The sequence below is a fragment of the Vulpes vulpes genome, chromosome 13, assembly GCF_048418805.1.
Source record: "Vulpes vulpes isolate BD-2025 chromosome 13, VulVul3, whole genome shotgun sequence".
Classification (NCBI taxonomy): domain Eukaryota; kingdom Metazoa; phylum Chordata; class Mammalia; order Carnivora; family Canidae; genus Vulpes; species Vulpes vulpes.
The window spans coordinates 24,704,381-24,725,626 of record NC_132792.1 but is presented as its reverse complement, the minus strand read 5'-3'; the positions used below and the strand labels follow the sequence as shown (position 1 = coordinate 24,725,626).

The window sequence follows — 21,246 nt, the reverse complement described above, 5'->3', positions numbered from 1 at the left end:
GCTGTTCTTTAATGTGATACCTGAAAGTAGCAGTTCCATGTTGCTATTGCTGAGTGTGGCATTGACTCTCCCAGTGGAAGCATTGAAACTAGTAACTGTCAAGGTCATGGGTTGTTTCCTTCCTTTGAAATTGTAAGAGCCTTTCCATATGTAATTTTGGGCAAACACATCATCTGGAACTGTAAATAGGTTAAACACATACATTAATTTCATTGTGCCCTGTAAATATAAACATTAAAAATTAGATTAATGGATATTAGTTTATTGAATAATGAAATTTTGCTAAACACACAGCAATGTGAAATGCGTATTACAAAGTGAATTCTTCATATATGTGTTTCAACCTTTTTTGGAATAAACCAAAATTGCAATAACTAGATTTGTATTCATACATGAGTCATCAATCAAAGATAGACAACACCAATTAAAGACATAAGGCTTATATTCAGAACCAGCTAAACATCAAATTTACTTATATTTGGTATCCTCTAGTAACATCTTTCTTTCAGAAGGAAAATAAAATGATTTTACTGAGCCAAGTCAGTCTATATAAAAGGCCCAAGAGGTCTGCTTTTCTCCAGGCAGTATGAATAGATTTATAGAAGGAAGAGAGCATAGGGTTAAAACCCCCTCTTGCAGAATAGGACTTAAGGACTGTTAGGAGGGATGCTCTTTTGTCCCCTTTACAGAAGACTGAGTTCAGTTATTCCAATAATAGATGCTCCTGAGGAAGAACAGGGCTCCACCATATTGACAGCTTTGAATTACAGTATTTTTAGAAATAAAGAAATTGTCTCTAGAATTGCTCAACTCTCATGGGGGAGAGATGAATTGTGGTCAAATCCAATAATATTTTAAATGTTATAAAACTCATCTAAAGAAGGAATGCTCTTTATTTTAGATAGCCAAACAAGACATTATATTTATAGAAATTAGTTATATAATTTAGAAGTATATAAGTCAAATATGGCAAAGTCTACCCAGATCCTGAAATGAGGCTAAAAGAAACTTCCATCAATCCTATGCGTCACAATAAGGTACATCCCCCAAAAGTAGCTATTCCAGGGAGTTATACTAGAGTTGCCTATTTGTGCAAACGAGTGAATAACAGAATAGGGGAAAGCCTGTTTTCCCCTAACAAGTTATTGACAATTTGTCACCTAGTCTTCACTACATACATCACACTTCTTACTGCCCAGATCACAGAGACTGGGGTAACATTCCTTGAATTCTACTCAGCAAACCAAAATCACAAAACTACTAGAGACATAAAATACATAAAACATAAAATATCCCCAGGAGTTGTATTTTGACTGAATATTTCAACACATGATGTTTTTCTCTATGATAACTCAAGAGCAGTACACCTGAAGGGTTAAGCACTGCAAACAGTAAAGCTCCTTTTAAGTCCCTCCTCTGCAATTTATGAACTGTGTGGTTTTGCATAAATTACTTAACTCTCCAAACCTGAACTTCCTCCTAATTAAAATGAGGTTAACTTAGAGTTATTATGAAGATTAAATGAGATACAGAAAGTGAAGTGTTCAGCTAAGTGATAGATGCTACCATTACTATTACTACTACTGCTGCTGCTGCTACAACTCAGATAAATTAGGAAAGCTGTGGATCTTAGACCTTACTGCATAATTGCTAATAAAATATATTTTAGCAGACACGTATTTAGTAAAATGACTAATCCATAGTTCTGACTCTGTGACCTTTGCCAAGTCATCCTTACAGTGGCACTCCCTTCCCCAAACCCCAAATTTCACAGCTATGTATGCTATAGGGGAATGCTATGTATGCTGTGTATGTATAAAGGAATCTTACCTAGAACTTTGATACAGTGAATGAGTAAAAAGCCCTCAATTTGTTAAAGTTTTTAGTAAAAAAGTATGTTAAAATTTTTAGTGAAAAAAAGTACCTAAAACAAGTTTGCAGGAGAGAGTGACAAGCTATCTTGCCCTGAAAGACCTGGGATTTGGAAGTAATAGGTTCTTAGTTGTCCAGGTAAAAGCAGGAACAAGGGAGAAAGATACCCTAAGGGCAGTGCCTAACAGTTCATACTCAGTACGTAAGAGTTGTCTGTCTCATTGTTGATTTTCACCTGGACTGTATTGTGATTACTCTTTGCTATCTCTGAACCTTTAAAGAAAACCTATTACACCTGTTGATCTTATCTGTAGTCCTTAGGTAAATTAGTGATGGTTGAAGGAGATGAAAGAGAACCTCAGTGGCAGGAGAAAAGAGCGATGGAAAGATGCAGGTAGCAGCAGCAGCCAAGTACACTGCATCGGGTTTTTGTTTTTTTTTTTAACTGCATCGGGTTTTAATCATTGATGTGGAAGGCAATGTTTCACAACCGGGTCTCCAGAAAAACAAGACAAAATGAAACAAAGCAAATGAAAAAAACTGATGAGCGATATTTGCTGATTTCTAGAGTGTAAATATTCCCATAATTGCAGATTTCAAACTCCTATCAACATGAAATCACTGAATGCAAAGTTTGGAAGAAGGCACAGAATTGTCTGTGACAAGCCTGTACCTGCGGGCTCTAGCGTGCCACTGCTGCCTTCTGCCTTTTGAGAAATGCAGCTCAGGTTGGGCAAAGCAGACACCATCTGGTGATTTATATTCCCGTGTACAATGGGAATGATAATACTTCTTTCTATTGTAGGCCTATTTGGGGATTTAACTATGAATGTGTATTTGGCTGTTCTTTGTAAACTCTAAAATGTCATCCCTCTCTCATTCATGTGGACAATGAAAAGAAGTCTAAGATGTCATGATCCTTTCTTTCAAGGTGTCTGAATTTAAACTTTACTTCACAGGCTTCATAGCATTGCTAAATGTAGTATCATGCTCCTGACTCTGATCCAATTGCCAGATTTCATTCTTGTTATTTTGGAATAATATAATCACAGTGCCTCATGATTTTAAATTAAATGTTTCTAATGTTTTCCAGTTGAAGATAACATTTACTCTAAAGTTTTACAGATCTTTTTTACTAAAGTTAAAGAAATTCCTTTCCTTTATAATTTATTAAGAGTATTTTTGGAACCAGTTAAATTATAAATAGGTTGCATTTTATCAAATATTTTCTGTGTAGGTATTACACTGATCAGAATTGTTAGCATCTTAATCTCTCAATATTGTAGATTCCTTTTAAGGATTACTTAATTTAAAAATATCCCTGCATATCTATCATGAACCCAATTTGGCTCTGTCATCTTTTGGTTTTTCTGTTTATCTATATTTTTGGATTTGATTTGCTAAGATTTTATGTAGATTATTTTCATCTATATATACTGAGTCAAATGGGCTTGTAAATTTCCCTTTTGTATTTTGTATTGATTATTAGAACTATATGGATCCATAGAATGAGATTGATTTTTTTATTCTTTTTTTTTTTTAGAGAGAGAGAGCAAGTGAATGGGGGAGTGGGGGTGTATGGGTGTAGGGGGGGGATCTTAAGCAGAATCCATGCTGAGTGTGGAGTCTGAGGTAGGACTCCATCTCACTACGAGAAATCATGACCCTGAGATTATGACTCTGAGATCACAATTCTGAGATCATGACCTAAGCTGCAAACTAAGAGTCAACTGACCGCACCACCCAAGCACCCTTCATAGAATGAGATTTCTTGACAAGAAGAGATTTTATAAAATGGGATGACCTGTTCTGTTCCTTTAACATTTTGGCAGAACTCATCAGTAGATCCATAAGGACCTGGTTTTTCTCTATGGAAATAGTTTTAAACTACTACTTTATTTGTTATAGGATCATTCAGAATTTATTTTGTTAGTTCTAGTGAAATATACTTTTCTAGTAAGTTGTCCATTTTTTAAAAGTTGTTTTTGACAGTGTTCCATATAATTATAATTGATTTAATCTACTATCTGTGTGGTTATATTCACATTTCCTTTTGTTTTATTATTTAATTTTCGTTGCTTTTTTTTTTTTATCAATCTTACCAGAAATTTTCTACATTTCCACCCCAAATAACTACTAGTGGGTTTGTTGAGATTCTTCTATTGCACCTTTAGCAGGCGGGCGTGGGGGGATTGTTTGTTCATTTTATTATTATACTAATTTTCTTCTTTCTTTTGTTTAGTCTGTTATGCTTTATAGATCTTATAAGTAGGGCTACTTAAGTCATTAATTCTGTGGCTTTCTTCTTTTTTAATGTAAGAATTTAAAGCTATAAATTTCCCTCACAATTTTGCTTTTGGTATAGTCTCCAAGTTTTGATATTTAGATTTTTCAACATAAGTTCTAGTGTTATATTTTCTATTTAATTTCTTATTTAACTTATGAGTTCTTCATGAGTATGGATTTTGTTTTTAATTTCCACATAATCAGAGGTTTTTAAAATATACCTATTTTCTTTTTAACTTTTCTTTCATCATGGTCAAATATCAGATCTGAAGACTGGCTTTGCTTTGAAATTTATACATTTTATTAATTGCTTAATATATGATCACTGTCATACTTATCTCATATGCTTTTGCATAAAATATATAATCTATTATTGTTTGATGCAAAAATTTTTATATATGTATATTGGGTCAAGCTAATTAATTGTGTTCTTCCATATTATATTTTATTTTTATGCCTGCTTGATTTATTGATTGGTGACCATAAGTCATATTTTGCCTGGGAAAATCAGGTTTTACATTTGATATACTGGAGTTATTATTTAAAACACCTATCTGCTACTAGATAAGCCCTCTCCCTTGGAAAATTCTGCATTGATTGACCACTGTAGTTTTCTGATTCCATTGCTAAACTTTCTCTCTTATGTTGACATGATTGCCCTAGTGGCATTCAGTCTATTTCCAGTGCATGTTAAATAAATCAGTGTTTCAGACTGATTTTTTTTTTTGTGGGTACTCTAGTTTTATAGCATGTACCTTGAGAACTTCTGAACACAACTAAAATTAGAAACTAACACTGTTTCTGGCTTAATATAACTAGACCAAATCTATCTCCAAGGTACAGAACAAATGCTAAATCTTTAATTTTATCTGTAGCTTTTAATTTATATCATATAAATAAAATACAGACTAATACTAAAAAAGCAGCTCTCTTATACTGAGGGCTTACTATGGGCACAGCACTTCACATTTCATGAAGTTCAATTTTTATAAACTAATCATTGTTTCTTTTGAATAGCTAAATAAATGTAGGCTCAGATATATAACATAACTTTTCGAAAGTCACAATGTAGGGGGCAGATAACATGGTAATTACATTAAAGCCATACAACTGAGAAGCCTATGTTTTCAATGACTAAATTTTAAATTCTCATTTTTAAAATCAACAAACTAGAAAACAAAATTGCTGAACTTTTACTCTCATATCAAGTGTATTTTGTTCCTTCTTTAAAAATCTATATTGAAAATGTCTCATCTTTTTTGTTTTAATGTTTTAAATAAAGCAATGCCAATATAGTATAGTAACTTTCAGATACTCCTAAAGAGATATTTTATAAAGAGAACTATAAACATTATTTGGAATATAAACATATATCAGAATTACATTTCTTGAGATTCAACATCTTAAAATATAAATTTTTAAATTCTAAATAGTCAAATTCATGGTTTTCCCATACTGAATATATATTTTTTTAAATAATATTCACTTTGTCAAGAAAACAGTATATCACTTTTAGAAATCATGACTTCTAGAAAAAACAACTGAAATTACCTACCACTTAGCTTTGGGCTGGGTGTTCCTAGTGCAGGTCTTGGATCTTTCACCAATATTTTCGAACCAGCTATGAAAAAAAAATTAAAATGTTTACAAAAGTTAATATAATTAATAACACACACACACAAGTAATGCATTGTCAATTTTATTCTCTGACATATCATATAGTTTTCTCCAAAATGTCCTATTCATCCTAACATTTCAGCACTACTCAACACTTCTGTTGTACAGCTAACAACTTCAGCAATTACCCCATTATAGTCCAATGAGACAAGGGAAAGATTAGTGCTGCCTTATCATTTTAGAATTTTCTTTTTTATTTTAAAGAACATGTAAACCATGTAAATCAACATGTCAATAGTTGATTAAAGCATGGTAGCTGACGGCTATGGGTATGTTCCTATTGCACAAAGGAAGAAATAATTTGGTAGGGTATGTGTTTAAAAATAAAAATTTGTGAGACACTTGGGTGACTCAGTGGTTGAGCATCTGCCTTTGGCTCAGGGCATGATCCCGGGGTCCCGGGTTCAAATCCCACATCAGGCTCACCACAGGGAGGCTGCATCTTCCTCTGCCTATGTCTGCCTCTCTGTCTTTCATGAATAAATAAATACATCTTTAAAAAAAATAAAAATTTATTAAGGTGCTCATGGTGTTATAAGAAATTGGATAGACTCAAAACTAAAGAGTCAATACTAAGGTTTTAAGCCAAACCACAGGTAGTTTAAAACAAGGAAATCATATGTTACCGGATATGCTTGCAAAGTTATAGGAGCTATGACATTCAGTGCTTATAGACTGTGGTACAGGCAGATCTTTTTTATAAGGACTATATAATGTCTTTAAAAGGTTTTAGGGGAAATAATTTGGGTGAACAACACTCTGACTCCAAGACAGAGAACAATTTGGAAAGGAAGGGATATTGATAAAGAGAAGTTAGGAGTCTGTGGCAGTAGTCCCAGTAGAGATAATACTGTTAGCCTACAATAGTAGTGATGATAAACAGCAAAGTGGATAGATAAAAAAGTTATTGAAATTCTGTTGGATTTAAATGGACTTTTAATCTTTCAATCTCATGAAAAATTTAAAACAAACTGAATAGTGTTCTTCTTGCTAAGAGAAGAAAGTGAACACATTTCAAAAAGAAGGTCATTAACATTTGTGAACGCTGCAAGAGAACAGGAATTAGAAGGGCTGGAAAAAAAAAAAGGAAAAGGAAAAGGAATGTATTGATGACCTTATCAAAAATTCTAGAAAAAACTTCCTTTATTCCTTGTTTTGAATACACAAGCCTTTTTTCCTCTGGTAAATTCAGTAGTACATCTTATCCAGATGGGGACTATTCTGATCAAACAGCAAGAGAAGTGGAAATTTCACTTAGATCTAGTCAAAATACTGTATCACCCTGGTTGACTAACAGATTTAGAGGTGGGCTCCATTTAAAACTGACAACCAGACTCTTGTCAAGAAGAAGAAGAAGAAGCTTTGGCAAAAACTCTTCTAAACCAAGAGGTATGCTGGCAGAAGTTTTTCCTACTGTGGTAGGTTGAATAATGTGACCTCAAAATTCATGTTCACCAAGAATCTCAAAATATGACCATTTTTGGAAGTAGGCTCTTTGAAGATGTAGTTAAATAGGGATCCTTAGATGAAATAACCTTGAAATCTAGTGCCTGGTGTCTTGATAAGAAGAGGAGAGGACATGTAGAGATAAATAGGAAAGGAAGCCACATGAAGATAGAAGATAGAAGACAGAACTTGGTATGGGGAAGCTCTGAGCCAAGGAATGCCAAGGATAGCCTGAACCTGCTAAACAGTAGGAAGAGATAAAGCATGGTTTTTCCCTAGAGATTTCAGAAGGTACATGGATCTACCAGCACCTTGATTTGGGGCTTCTGGCCTCCAGAACTGTGAGAGAATAAATTTCTGCTTTATTAAGCTATCCAGCTTGTGGTACTTTGTTACAACAGCCCAGAAAACTAATACATGTACCATGAGAAAGTAACTAGAAGAAGAAATAAAGAAGAAAAAACAGAGCATGTGAAAGAATTTATAAAAAAAGATCTCAATAATATCTCTGTGCCTCTGGATCCAGAAGTGCCTGCCCTTGGAGTTGGCTAATATATTTCCCTTATTCCTAAACTAATCTGAGTTAAGTTTTTGTCTCTTGCATTTTATTTTAGGAAGGCTGATATACTAGAATAGCTTCTGTAAGAAACTTCTACGATGAAAACTTACCTTCACAAACAGGAACTTTTCCAGTCCAGGTGTTATCAGATCTACATACTCTATGTTCTGTTCCACCTGCTAAGAAGAAGCCAGGCTGGCAGGTATAAATGAGTGTATAGCCATGAGACGGAAGGTCCATTCCTACTACATTTGCATGAGCAGGAGTTTCTGGTTGTTTACAGCTGTGGGCTATATTAAGAAAAAAAAAAAAAGAATAGCATTCATTTTTTATAGACATGTTAAGAAAATTTTGAGATGAGAGTCACAATACATATTAGAGGCATGTTATATAAATATACTTTTGCATAGTTATTCTAATCAATCAAGGAAATGTATCAATGTCAATATACATATTAATTTCACAGGCTATCATGCCCTAAGCAGTCATCTGTGGAACATGGGTAGATGTTAAGAGGGAAGCTAAAGGGGGAAAAAGACTTACTGGGGATAATTATGCTCATAAATATGTTATATATCACTATTCTAGAAAGTCAAAATGATTATCATTTTAAAGGATCTAAGAAGTCCTGTAGTAAGATACCTTTCAAAGGTGGTCAAGCTCAGCTTTTCTATACCAGTTTATGAAATATTATTTTATTATTTATTTTATGTTTATTTTAAATTTTAAAAAACATGTTTTCTAAAGTTAAATACAACCACAGCTCAGTATGTTACTCTGACATTAATACTTCCTAATGCAGAAATCATAACTTAATAATTTTTTACATGTGGAATTTTCTGGCCATATTTTGTGTCCATAAGTAGCAGTATCTTCATTTTTTTTAACTTCTGTCTCCTTTTCTTCAAGGTTCCTCTCACTCTTGATTCTCCACCTCTCTTCCATTTTACCCATACGTATGCCACTTCTTGGCCCTGCCTCCAGTTTCCATTTTATATCTTATAAATACTATTCCTTTCTCAGAGATAGATGCTACAAGGAATTTCCTTCCTAAACCAGAAGCATTTTCTGATGGTTTGTTCATGGATAGGGATACTTAAAAGCTTGCCTCTGAAAAAAATGTTCTGTGGACAAATTTGCTTGGAAAAAAATTTCCATTTGTTTCCCAATGGAGATTCACAAAGCTATAAATAAGAGCTAACATTTTAAAAAATATTGTGTGATAAACATTGTTATATGTTTTATATTTAATATGAATACATTAATAACATTTAATCCTTATGGAAGAAATACTCTAAGGATAAACACAAAAAGTCAGCCTCTACTACATCCTTTTTTGGCAGAGAGGGGCATTACTATATTCTTAGTCCTCACATTGTGCACATAGTAGAAGTTCTGAAATGCTTTAAGTAACCACTCTATTTAAATAATCATATCCTATATAGAAGTTATCAAAGAACTCTGGTTTACTATGAAATACCTAGTTACATCTCACACATGTTCTAAAGTACATGCTCTACTAAATTCTCTTTAAGGAATATTGCCATATTTAAGTATCAACCAACCAGGCATGTGAATGACTTCTCAGTGGATCATCCTGCTGCTTTGCAGTGAGCCTCGGGTCCATTGGGGCCTCCTGTGATCATTCAGGTGGTTCTAAACAGGGCTAGCCTAAATTCACAGGATTTATTGAGACTTCAGCAAATCCTAAAAGCTGGTCACCATTCTGATGAGTATTTCTACTCTTGCTTACTCTTTATTGTTTTTCCCCAGAAGGCTCAGGATTTTAAAAGATAGTAAAGAAGATAAAAAAAGAGAAAGTGGGAGGGAAAGAGATAAGTAATTCACCAGCTGAAATTTATTTCTAACTGTAAGTCAGAAAAGACAGCTTCATGACCTTGGGCTTTGTTCTTCTTTAATCTGTACGGCAAGTGCTCTCAATTTAGGGTCAGTGCACATTTAGAAGCTCCAGGAAATCCTGAAATAGTATTCAAATTTTTGGTCAAACTATTCATGCGTATTTGCTTCCATGGATGTTTCTATCTTTCTCAGATTCTCAGAGGGTTTCACAAGTGATAAAGAATTAAGAGGCACTAAGTTGGAGTCTTCTGTATTTCAGCATACTTCAGATTCATAGATGCAGATCTCTAAATTGATAAACTAATAATTATCTAAAATTTCCAGATGACCAAGCTAAACACAATTACAAGAGGTTTACAAAAAAGCCAAAATAGTGCTCCGTATCTTATAGCTTCTTCTTCTTTTTTTTTTCTTATAGTTCTTTAGAAAGAATGCTCCTTAATGGGTTTGATATAGTAATAAACTTATAGACGTAAGTTATGTTTTATCATAATCTTTAAAAATCCATGTAATACATCATTTGTATAGATTTAGATTTACTTCTCACTTGTAAGAAAAAATGCATATAAATTCCTATCTGTGGTAAGTATAGTATAATTTCTTAGCCACAATACTTACGTATGCACTCAGGCTGAATTCCACTCCATGTGAGGTCAGGAAGGCAAGTGCGTGTTGTAGACCCTTGGAGAAGGTGTCCCTTTTTGCAATGGAACTGCACAACACTTCCTACCTATAGCAAATTACAGAGAAAAATGCAAATGTACCAATGCAGCTTGTAATATGGCAACAAATAGGAAAAAAAAAAACTCTGGATAAGAAAATGCTTTCAAAAGAAATTCTGCATGGTAGAAACTGGAAGGAAAAGATATTTAAAACTGATTTAAGGACAGCCCGGGTGGCTCAGCAGTTTAACACGGACTCCAGCTCAGGGCGTGATCCTGGAGACCCGGGATCGAGTCCCACGTCGGGCTCCCTGCATGGGGCCTGCTTCACCCTCTGTCCATGTCTCTGCCTCTCTCTCTCCTCTCTGTATTTCTCATAAATAAGTAAATAAATAAATAAATAAATAAATAAATAATAAAACTGATTTAAAATAAAATTGGGGAGAAATCAAGACTAATGAAAAAACTTACATCTCTTTGTATACATATCATCATCAAATATTTGAATACCCAATGCATGGATAGGTGCCAAACTTTTTGCCATGGTAGCCTGAAGAAAATATACAAGATACCAAAAGGCCAATAAGCTACATCTGAACACAAGACAGACAGGTAGATAGTTAAACAAAGATAAAGCAAGATGGTTGAAGACAGAGAAATAAAGATAACTAACAACTTAAGAGGCAAATGAATATGGAAGATCGTAAATGCAATATGAGATTATATGCAAAGGTGTTTAGATGCAAAGATTGTGACTGTACCAAATATATGCTGTAAGATATGGAGTTTACACTATTCTTTTAAGGATGTGGATTTTAGATAAATACATAGAACATAGTTTTCAAAGTGTGGTCCCCAGACTGGTAACCTCAGCATCATTAGGAACTATGTAGAAATGCATTTTCTGAGACCTTATCCCCAGGCCCCCCTGAATCAGAAACACTGAATGGGACCAGCAATCTGTGTATTAACAAGCCCTCCAGGTGATTTTAATGAACAATAAAGTTTAAGAACAACTGATAAAAATATAGAAAAGATAAGAACACGATGTATAAAGGTTCAAATATACATCATATAGTTTAGGAAAAAGAGTACATTTGATTGGTTGGCATTCACACAGTGAGCTGGGAAGTTTCAGGGGTGGGGGAGGTAAAGTGACAGTGAGATACAACAAAAAAGAAAACAGACCCCAGAGTAATGTGTATGTGGCCTTAACTCTGGATCTGATCTTGCTTGAATAAGGTATATCCCCTATTTGAGGCTGAATCTATAAATAAAGATAATATTTGTCTTGAGATTTGTTTTAAACACTAAATGACACAGGACATATAATATACTCCATACAGGGATGGCACATAGGTTTTAAATAAATTCCAACTATAATTATTAAGTCAAAGATACATGTAAGAATCAGTTTCTGAAGGGTCTCAAATAGCCGGCTACGGCACTTGAAATCTTTAATGAAAACTTAAGGTTGCTAAAGCTCTTGCTAGAACAAGTAAAATTTGTGTTGAAAATTAAATTAGCCCATTGCATAAAGAAACTACCAAACAAACAAACAAAAAAATGACCAGCAGTAATTATAATCATGAAGCCAGCACTACTATATTAATTAGATTTGAATGGATAAAGGCTGAATTAACTTGTGTCAGTAGACTTGGGAAGGATGTTGTTTACTCAAACTACATTACAAGGAGAAATCATCAGGGTTTATTAAATAATTATAGCTGGAGGACAAGGTGAGAAATATTTAGTGCCTGCCACTTCAGCCTTCCCTGAAATTGGGAGTCTGAGAATGATCAATCATCGTCTTAGCATGTTTCACAAATACCCTATTTCCTTCTTTCCTGGTTAGTTCCTACTCTCCACTGCTAAAGGAACATGACACTAAGCTTAAGGTGACATAATTTGATCCAAGATTCCATTTGGACCTTGAGAGTAGCTGAATGCTACCATTTCTTATATTCTCATTATTACACAGAACTATGCTCTACCAAAAACATTCAATGTCAACCATCACTCTCTGGTAGCAACCTTTATTCTTCCAGTTATCTTACATTGTGTCTTCCCAGACACCCTCACGATAGCCTTGAGTAGATCCCTTACCCTCTTGACAATCTATTTTGTTCAGGGCCACTACACTGTCCAACAGCACTGTCTAACTCCAGTTAGCATGTTCATTTTGGATTCTATATAAATGAAGTCCCTCAAATTGTACTCCAGAGCACACAGTTCACATACCCTGAAGTTATGCAATATAGGGCTACATATTTTGACTCTGTCATATAGACTAGATTATGTGATTGATTATGTAGACTTTGCAATTTTGTTCTTCAGTAAAACCAGTTTTACAAAACCCATTTCCTATATCAATCCAGCGATCCTAGTTTAGAGTAGATTTTAGTTAATGGCTGCCACCTTCTACCCATAAATCTCCCCTCATTCAATCTTCCACCAAATACTGATAATTTTGCATCTTAAATCTTAAACTGTCTCATTCTCCCTTTCTCTACTTAATATATCCTGTTTTAGTCTTCAATATATTTTCTACAGGTTTGGTTCTCAAATTTTAGGGGGAATCCCTAGGTGGCTCAGCAGTTTAGCGCCTGCCTGTGGCCCAGGGTGGGATCCTGGAGTCCCGGGATCAAGTCCCGCGTCGGACTCCCAGCATGGAGCCTGCTTCTCCCTCCTCCTGTGTCTCTGCCTCTCTCTCTCTCTATGTCTATCAAAAATAAATAAATAAATTAATAAATCTTAAAAGAAAACTTTTTTTAGCAGATATCACAATCAGGAGGACTTACCAGAACACAGAGAGATGAGCCTCCCTTGAAAGTTTCTGACTAGGTAGATCTAGGGGAAGCCCAGAATCTGTACTTCCAACAAGTTCTTAAGTCGTACTGCTCCTGCTTGGTCAGGGACCACACTTTGAGAACTACTGTCATAATTATAATTATAATAATCATAATTACAATAATCATCTAACTTGTTTCCATTTCTCCAGTCTTGATCACATTAAATTTATTTTCCACATAAAGTCAGAGTGATCAAAATGGAAGTATGACCTTCGCATTCTCCTTAAAATCTTTACTGTCTTATCACCCATAGGATAAAGTTACATTGTGCTAAATTAATAGATAAAAGTCCCTATAACCTGACCACAGCTCATCTCTCTAGTTTCATCACTAACCATTTATTTTTACTCAAATTGTGAGCATATAATGAATTTTTGTAGTTCCCTTAATGCATGCTTATTTTCATGCTGTTTACCCTGCATTGAATGCTTTTCCCATCTTGCTTTTCCTAGATCTTATCCTAAAAGATTTAGCTCAGAAATTCTAGAAAGGCTTCTCAAGAACAATAGATTAGGAGAACTTTCTTTTATGTGCTCCCTTAGCAACTTTCAAAGTTACTGATGTTATCATCTATCCTATGAAATCACCCACACAGCAGGGGTTAGTTTCTCTAGACTAGGGACTATATTACTCACCCTTGTGCACCAAGATCTCTTGAAAACGTTAGATCAACTGAAGGAACGGGGACTGATAATTTAATACAAAATCATTTAATAACTTTAAAAGATTTAACAAAACTATAGTTTCTTAAAGTACAGTGATATCCCTTCCATACTTTACATAGCAGGAAGCTAAATCACTGTTTATTCTTTGAAGGGTACATTTGGGTGACTTCATTAAGACTTGATTTAATAAGATATAAGAAATATTTTGGATTACATAGCAAGACTTTTTTCCTAATTTCTGCAAACTTTTCCAAAGTCATCATAAATACTACTTTAAATATTAATCAGATGCCACGAAATAAAATCTATTTAATTTTTTTCTATATCTCACAAACACATGAAATAACTATCTTTGTCATATTCACAAATACTTATACAAAATATCTAATATACTTAGAACCAAATTTAGTAGTTGATTAATTTTTGTTCAGAATTTATTACAGTTCAATCATTTACCAAAATTTTCTCCAAATATCAGTGCATTAATAAATATTTTTTTTCAGTTATAAGATCAGTTGATAGTATACTTTATATAGTTCTCCAACCTCTTCAAACTGGTGATGATAGGTTCTTCTGATTCTAAATTAACTTCTAACATGCAAAATATCATTTGATTATTTGTAGAAAAAATAATTTTCCATTACCTAATTAAAAAAATTCTTAAAAAATAATTTATGTACAATTTTCCTATCCATATTTACTAATAAAAAGTGCCCTGCTTATAAAACCAATTATATACAATGCAAAAATATTGAATATCATATCAGAAATTTAAAATAATCCATTTTAATAGCAGTCAATGTTTAAATAAAAATCACTTTAAGTTGGACCCAATTAGCATGTTTTGTGCAAAAGCATTATAAAATATTAAGACATGTCAATTTAGTAAATATAATTTATCTTCTCTAATTCCTTATTGCTTTATTTTTTTTCTTATCTCTTTATTTTAAATGTTATATCTCAGTTCCTAAGCCATGAAGTCTAGATAGCTAATCAAGGCATAATAGAAATTTTGTATAAATATAGAATATTCTAAGTAAGACCTATCCATGTCTTTCATGATATTTCATAGCAAATAACTTTTGTTTTCCTAGAATTTTCATCATTGTATTTATTTGTGTCTGATTTTTAACATCACATATTAAAAATGTTTGTTTAATATACATTTATATAACATACATATATATATCAAACTAAGGCTTCATAATTTATATGCTTCCTCTGTAGCATATTGTAATAACCACTTTATATTTGTATTTTTTATTACGTGTTTATAATAAACATTTTACCCAAGAAAAAATAAAGTAGCTTCTAATAAAAGACATACATAGATTTTGACTAATAAAATTGATGTAGAAAAGCAGGATCATAAAAATGAAGGGACAAAATATATGCTTAAGATAAGATGCAAGGAAGTTTCAATGAGCATCAATTTTGGACTTGAGGTTCTTGGTTTAAAAAACTCTAAATTCTAGGATATCCTATAGTTTGTATTAAAAAATTATCAGATTTTAATTAAAAACATTGGATGTTATGGGATTTTTGTTTTAAAATTCATGTCATCTTATTCATGATTTTAAGTCATGAAACACTATGTAACATGTTTGTCCCATTCAGTATACTTATATACTAATTTAGATTATAAACTGGAAATCATACATAATCACCATGGTTATTTTGGTAGGGCTAAAAGTCTTACTATTCAATATCTTGGCATTACACATCAAAGAGTGAGATTAAAAACATTTCATATCTATAATAACTTGAATATAACAAGTCCTCACTCCTAATGATGTGTCTTCCAAATCCACATCTCAATTTAAAGAGTGAGACAGCAGTTAGTGAAATATGTGTGTTTGGCATTAACTCCATAATTAATCTAGATGTTATATCAATCATTTTGACAGCTACTCCATTCACTACTGCTCTATTTTAGCCAAAAATAATTCTAACTTACAGTATTTTTGATATAAGAGAAAGTATGTTGAGTACTTTTTCCAATATTAGAGTTTTTGTCATCTCTAGCAATAGGTAATATATCCTTATATTTAATAAATATATCTATGCCCAAAGATCTATGATATGAATCCATATAGAAAAAGTGAATAAAAATATTAAAGAAAAAATAATAAATGATTTGAGTGCCTGTGTAATTCATAACTTTCTCCTTTCTCTTGTCCCTCCCAGAAGTGAGTATCCTAACAGCTATAATTTTACTTAAGTCACTGCTGGCTCCCTGATGAAGCCAGGAATAGATAAAAAAGTTGAGATGTTCTGATTCTCTCTCTAGAAATTTGGAACTGAGTTTGAGACAATTAATCACTTTCTGTATGTGGCTGAGAGATAAATAGAAAAATACCCCTTTGATCATGTGGCAAATTTGCAAAGAGAAAAACAAAGTAGGCAGAGTAGTGGAAAAGATTGAGTCCTATTGTCCAGTTTCTAGATTCTAGGCTTGGTGGGTCTCAACTAGATCCCTTTTCTTAGGGTGTTTGACATACCTGCACATGGCTTATAATGTTTTTAGGCTTAAGCTAGCCCAAATGATTTCTCTTAACTGGCAAGTGAGAGTTTTTCTCAACCAATAAAGACGGCTTATCCAGGATTCTATTTGGAATCTAACAACACATTAATATTAGTTAGAATTACATAAACTTTAAAATTTCCATAGGCTTTGTACAAACTTATTAAATATATTTAGTATACATATACATATATACTCACATACCAGTCATATGCATGTAAGAAAGTTGATGTCCCTAATCTAACATACTGAGAACATCATTTGTAATTTTAATAAATATTAATATAATTATATAGAGTTTATCATATTTGAAATATAGTCTATTCATATTTATCTAAGTAGAATATGATGATCCAGTGCATGCTTATTAGCCAAATAATATGCTTTCAGGGTTATATTAACCTTGGGATAACATTTTTCAATGGTTATAATTGAATTCTTACAATGCAGAGTTAATAATTCTATTCATTTCACGGATGACTATACTAAATTCATTCTTGCTCGTTTCCATTCCCGATATTTCAGAGAGTATGTATTAGAAAGGACTCATACTCTTCAGAAAATCACCTGATTTAATGCACAGACACTACCATCAAAACTCTATATTTTCTCAGGATATTGAGAAAAGTGAGTGAGTGACCAAAGTCAAGTCAATGTTCTCTTTCAGTTTCTTCATCTACATGATGAGGACTAATGCTCTTTAACTAGTTGTCCATTTCTCAGGATTTAGATTAATTGATAAAACCTTTTATAAAGATATGGAAATTAACAAGGCAGGAAACCACAAATGTTGGAGAGGATGTGGAGAAAGGGGAACCCTCTTGCACTGTTGGTGGGAATGTGAACTGGTGCAGCCACTCTGGAAAACTGTGTGGAGGTTCCTCAAAGAGTTAAAAATAGATCTGCCCTATGACCCAGCAATTGAACTGCTGGGGATTTACCCCAAAGATACAGATGCAATGAAATGCCAGGACACCTGCACCCCGATGTTCATAGCAGCAATGTCCACAATAGCCAAACTGTGGAAGGAGCCTCGGTGTCCATCGAAAGATGAATGGATAAAGAAGATGTGGTTTATGTATACAATGGAATATTACTCAGCCACTAGAAATGACAAATACCCACCATTTGCTTCAACGTGGAGGGACCTGGAGGGTATTATGCTGAGTGAAGTTAAGTCAATCGGAGAAGGACAAACATTTTATGGTCTCATTCATTTGGGGAATATAAAAAGTAGTGAAAGGGAATAAAGGGGAAAGGAGAAAAAAATGAGTGGGAAATATCAGAAAGGGAGACAGAACATGAAAGACTCCTAACTCTGGGAAACGAACAATGGATGGTGGAAGGGGAGGTTGGCAGGGGGTGGGGGTGACTGGTTGAGGGGCACCGAGGGGGGCACTTGATGGGATGAGCACTTGGTGTTATTCTATATGTTGGCAAATTGAACACCAATAAAAAATAAATTTATAAAATAATAATAAAATAAAGCTTTCTAAAAACACCAATATAATGGAGACTGAGACATCTTTTTCACATTTTTGTATTATGTAGACAGGCCTGAGGCAAACCGGAAGAACTGCAAATGCTATCAAATCAATGTTCATACTGTGTCAGAACTGAAGATAAATGGAAACTATTTTTAGCAACAGAAATATGGCACTCTTGATGAGTACTTCCTTTAGAAATGGATTTTTTCAGGTTCCCACTGAATTTCACACAAAATAGTACCATTTAGAAAAGTCTGCAACACAAGGCAATTGGGTAATGTGTATATTGGCTATTTCCTTGTGGAGTCAGTATGCACTTTGGCTCCCCTAAGGTCCCTGTAATGAAAAACTCGCTGAATCTCTACATAAAATCTAAATTAGAAAATGTGAAAATAAGAAAGTCAGCCACACATGACTGGGCATGCTGAAGAATTCCAATGTAACAATCCACCTATTGTCTAACAATAGGATAAATGATTTTCTCAGAAATTTCCCATGTCAGTGAAAATGTTTAAAAATACTTTAGCATTATACACATATTATAACATAAACATATTTTAGTCTACTTGCTTTACTGAATAACCACATTTTTATGTTTGCTAACACTTTAACTTCTTTCATCTTTACTTCTGCTCACTGCTCCACATCTTCCTTTAGAATTTAATCATTTACCCCCTTGCTTCCTCTTACTTAGCCCTCTCTTGCATACTAACGACTACATATGGATTTTCCTATGCTCACAGCTATCTTCAATGTTTCTTTTGTTTTATTGTCAAGATCAGTTAGGAGGCTATTTTCTTAAACCACATTTTTATTAGGAATAAAACATTAGGAAAAAACATTAGGAAATGTCCCTTTACTTCCATGCTTTTGTTGCCTTTTACTTTTTTTATATAGTTATGAATACAGATGTAAGCATGATGGTTTTCTGTTTCTACCAATACGATTCTATGTACATCAATCAAAGAAGCCTTTTGGTCTACTTTTATTCTAAATAGAAATACTTCTTTAAAGTACCCACTTGAAATCCAAATGTATTGTTCTGAGATCCATGCCTTGGGACTCCTGGATTTTCACATGAGGTACGGGTGGGTTCTAAAATGAAGATCATAAACATAATATAATCTTTAAACATAATATTCCTCTAAAATGTATAATATATTTAAATGCATATTTCTCATATACAAAGCAATTTTGAGTCATCTGGGGCTTAATGAAAACGACCATGGGGGGTTAATAAAGAGTATAAATCTAACAGTATCTCTCCATGGACAGAAGCCTGCTAATCTTAAAGCAAGAATTCAGGTATACTACAATTTACATGGATTATGCAATTCTCAAAATTTGAACCTTTCTAATATAAAAGCACTTCACATTCAACTAACTCTGTGGATAAAAAGTAAAGGAAAAATGAAGGATATGAAAAAAGAACATGTATATAAAACATTTGCCCAAGGACTTTGCTAAATTATAATCTTAGGATTGTAGGATAATATTCCCCTTAAGAAGTAAGAGGTTTTCCAGAAACTAGACTTAATTATTTGCATTTTTCAGGAACACCCGTAGGAGATTTAGGTATAAAAATGGTAGAACTGGGACGCCTAGGTGATCCAGTGGTTAAGCATCTGCCTTTGGCCCAGGGCATGATCCTGGGGTTCTGGAATTGAGTCCCACATCGGGTTCCCTGCATGGAGCCTGCCTCTCCCTCTGCCTATGTCTCTGCCTCTCTCTGTTTCTCATGAATAAATAAATAAAATATTTTTAAAAAATGGTAGAACTAGTAGTCTCTGAATTGGCTACTTTATAAGACAGAATATTTGGTTATTTTACCAAATGTGACATTTAATTTAAAAGTATAGAAATGTGCTTAGAGCCATTTTGAAGTCAATGTATTTTTTTTTTAAGTAGTCTCCATGGCCAGTGTTGAGCCTAATGTGGGGCTTGCACTCAGGACCTCAATGTGAGTTGAGATCAAGAGTCAGATGCTAGCTGACTGAGCCAACCAGGTGCCCCATCAATGTATCTTTTTTTTTTTTTTTTTTTTTGAGCAAGTTTAACAGCATTTGATTAGGATTCATTAACTATAAAAATATATACAAATGTTAGTACTTGAGGCTATTAATCTGAGAGCTTTGTACTTTTTCATTTTACTGATAAAAAAGAAAATTATTTTGAGTGTTTTTTGGGAAGCTTTTTTTTTAAAGATTTTATTTATTTATTCATGAGAGACAGAGAGAGAGAGAGAGAGAGGCAGAGACACAAACAGAGGGAGAAGCAGGCTCCATGCAAAGAGCCCAATGTGGGACTTGATCCCGGGACTCCAGGATCACACCCTGGGCATAAAGGCAGACGCTAAACCACTGAGCAACCCAGGGATCCACTCTTCTGGAAGTTTTAAATGCTAAATACAACATCATATATTTTAACAGTATTTGTTTTCAGTGCCTTCTAATTGGTTCTATATTTTACATTTATTTTTCATATTTAGCCAACTATACTTTATAGGATAGAGAAAATAATTAATACACTATATACTAGTAATACATTACTAGTATCTAGTAAATCTAAAATTACTGAGAATAATCAAACTTTAATTAATATTACCTATGCAGTGAGGTGACGAACCACTCCAAGTGCCATCTGCTTGACATATTCTGGTGCTTGATCCCACTAATATGAAAGGAGAATTGCAGCTAAATGAAACCTCTGACTGGTATATAAAGCTTTTGCCTTCTCTTTTTCCTTGGGCAGGTATACCAGGGTCACCACAAAACTTAGCTGAAAATGAAAAGAAAGATAATTACAGCAAAGACTTAGGATTCATCAGAGTAACAGTTTAGAAGTGATGAAAATAACTGGAATACTGAACTGAAGTGACATGTTATTCACGGTAATGTATCCCAAAGAAATTTTTTTAGCACTTGTTTATGCGATAAAAACTGAATGTACAATTCAGGATAATATTCAAAAGAAGTTTGATTGAGGTATTTTCCACATAGTAAACCACCTTAATAACTGTAGAATTTTTTGTATTTTTGTTGTTGTTTTGTATTGACCACATATCTGCACAAATTCTTTTTATATGTATATAACAGTACACTTACTTGTTCTGTTGTACTCTCTTGAACACTCAGAGCACATACCCTAGTGTTTTATTGTCTTCCTCTTTGAAATTCTGTGAAGGATTTTTGAGTGTTTTTTAAAGAGTAAAGAAGCCAGTAGAGTCCAAATCTATACCAAACCAAGGACAATCTCAATGTTCCATAGCTTTTGAAAATACCATCCTGACAGAACTTCTAAGCAAACTGAATAGATTATTACATTCAACATATATTTCCTAACAACTAAAAGCACTT

General features: G+C 33.6%; 1 protein-coding gene across 2 annotated transcripts in view; it reads right to left on the bottom strand.

Moving 5' to 3' along the window:
• CSMD3 (CUB and Sushi multiple domains 3) overlaps nt 1-21,246 on the bottom strand; it is a 1,174,336-nt gene that overhangs the window by 13,243 nt on the left and 1,139,847 nt on the right. For both annotated transcript variants that reach the window (XM_072734033.1, XM_072734032.1), the window contains 6 exons: nt 20,495-20,668; nt 18,912-18,985; nt 10,319-10,430; nt 7,951-8,130; nt 5,714-5,779; nt 21-179 (listed from right to left, as the gene is read on the bottom strand). In XM_072734033.1, the coding sequence (XP_072590134.1) occupies nt 21-179; nt 5,714-5,779; nt 7,951-8,130; nt 10,319-10,430; nt 18,912-18,985; nt 20,495-20,668 (765 nt within the window). The remainder of the gene's footprint in view (nt 1-20; nt 180-5,713; nt 5,780-7,950; nt 8,131-10,318; nt 10,431-18,911; nt 18,986-20,494; nt 20,669-21,246) is intronic.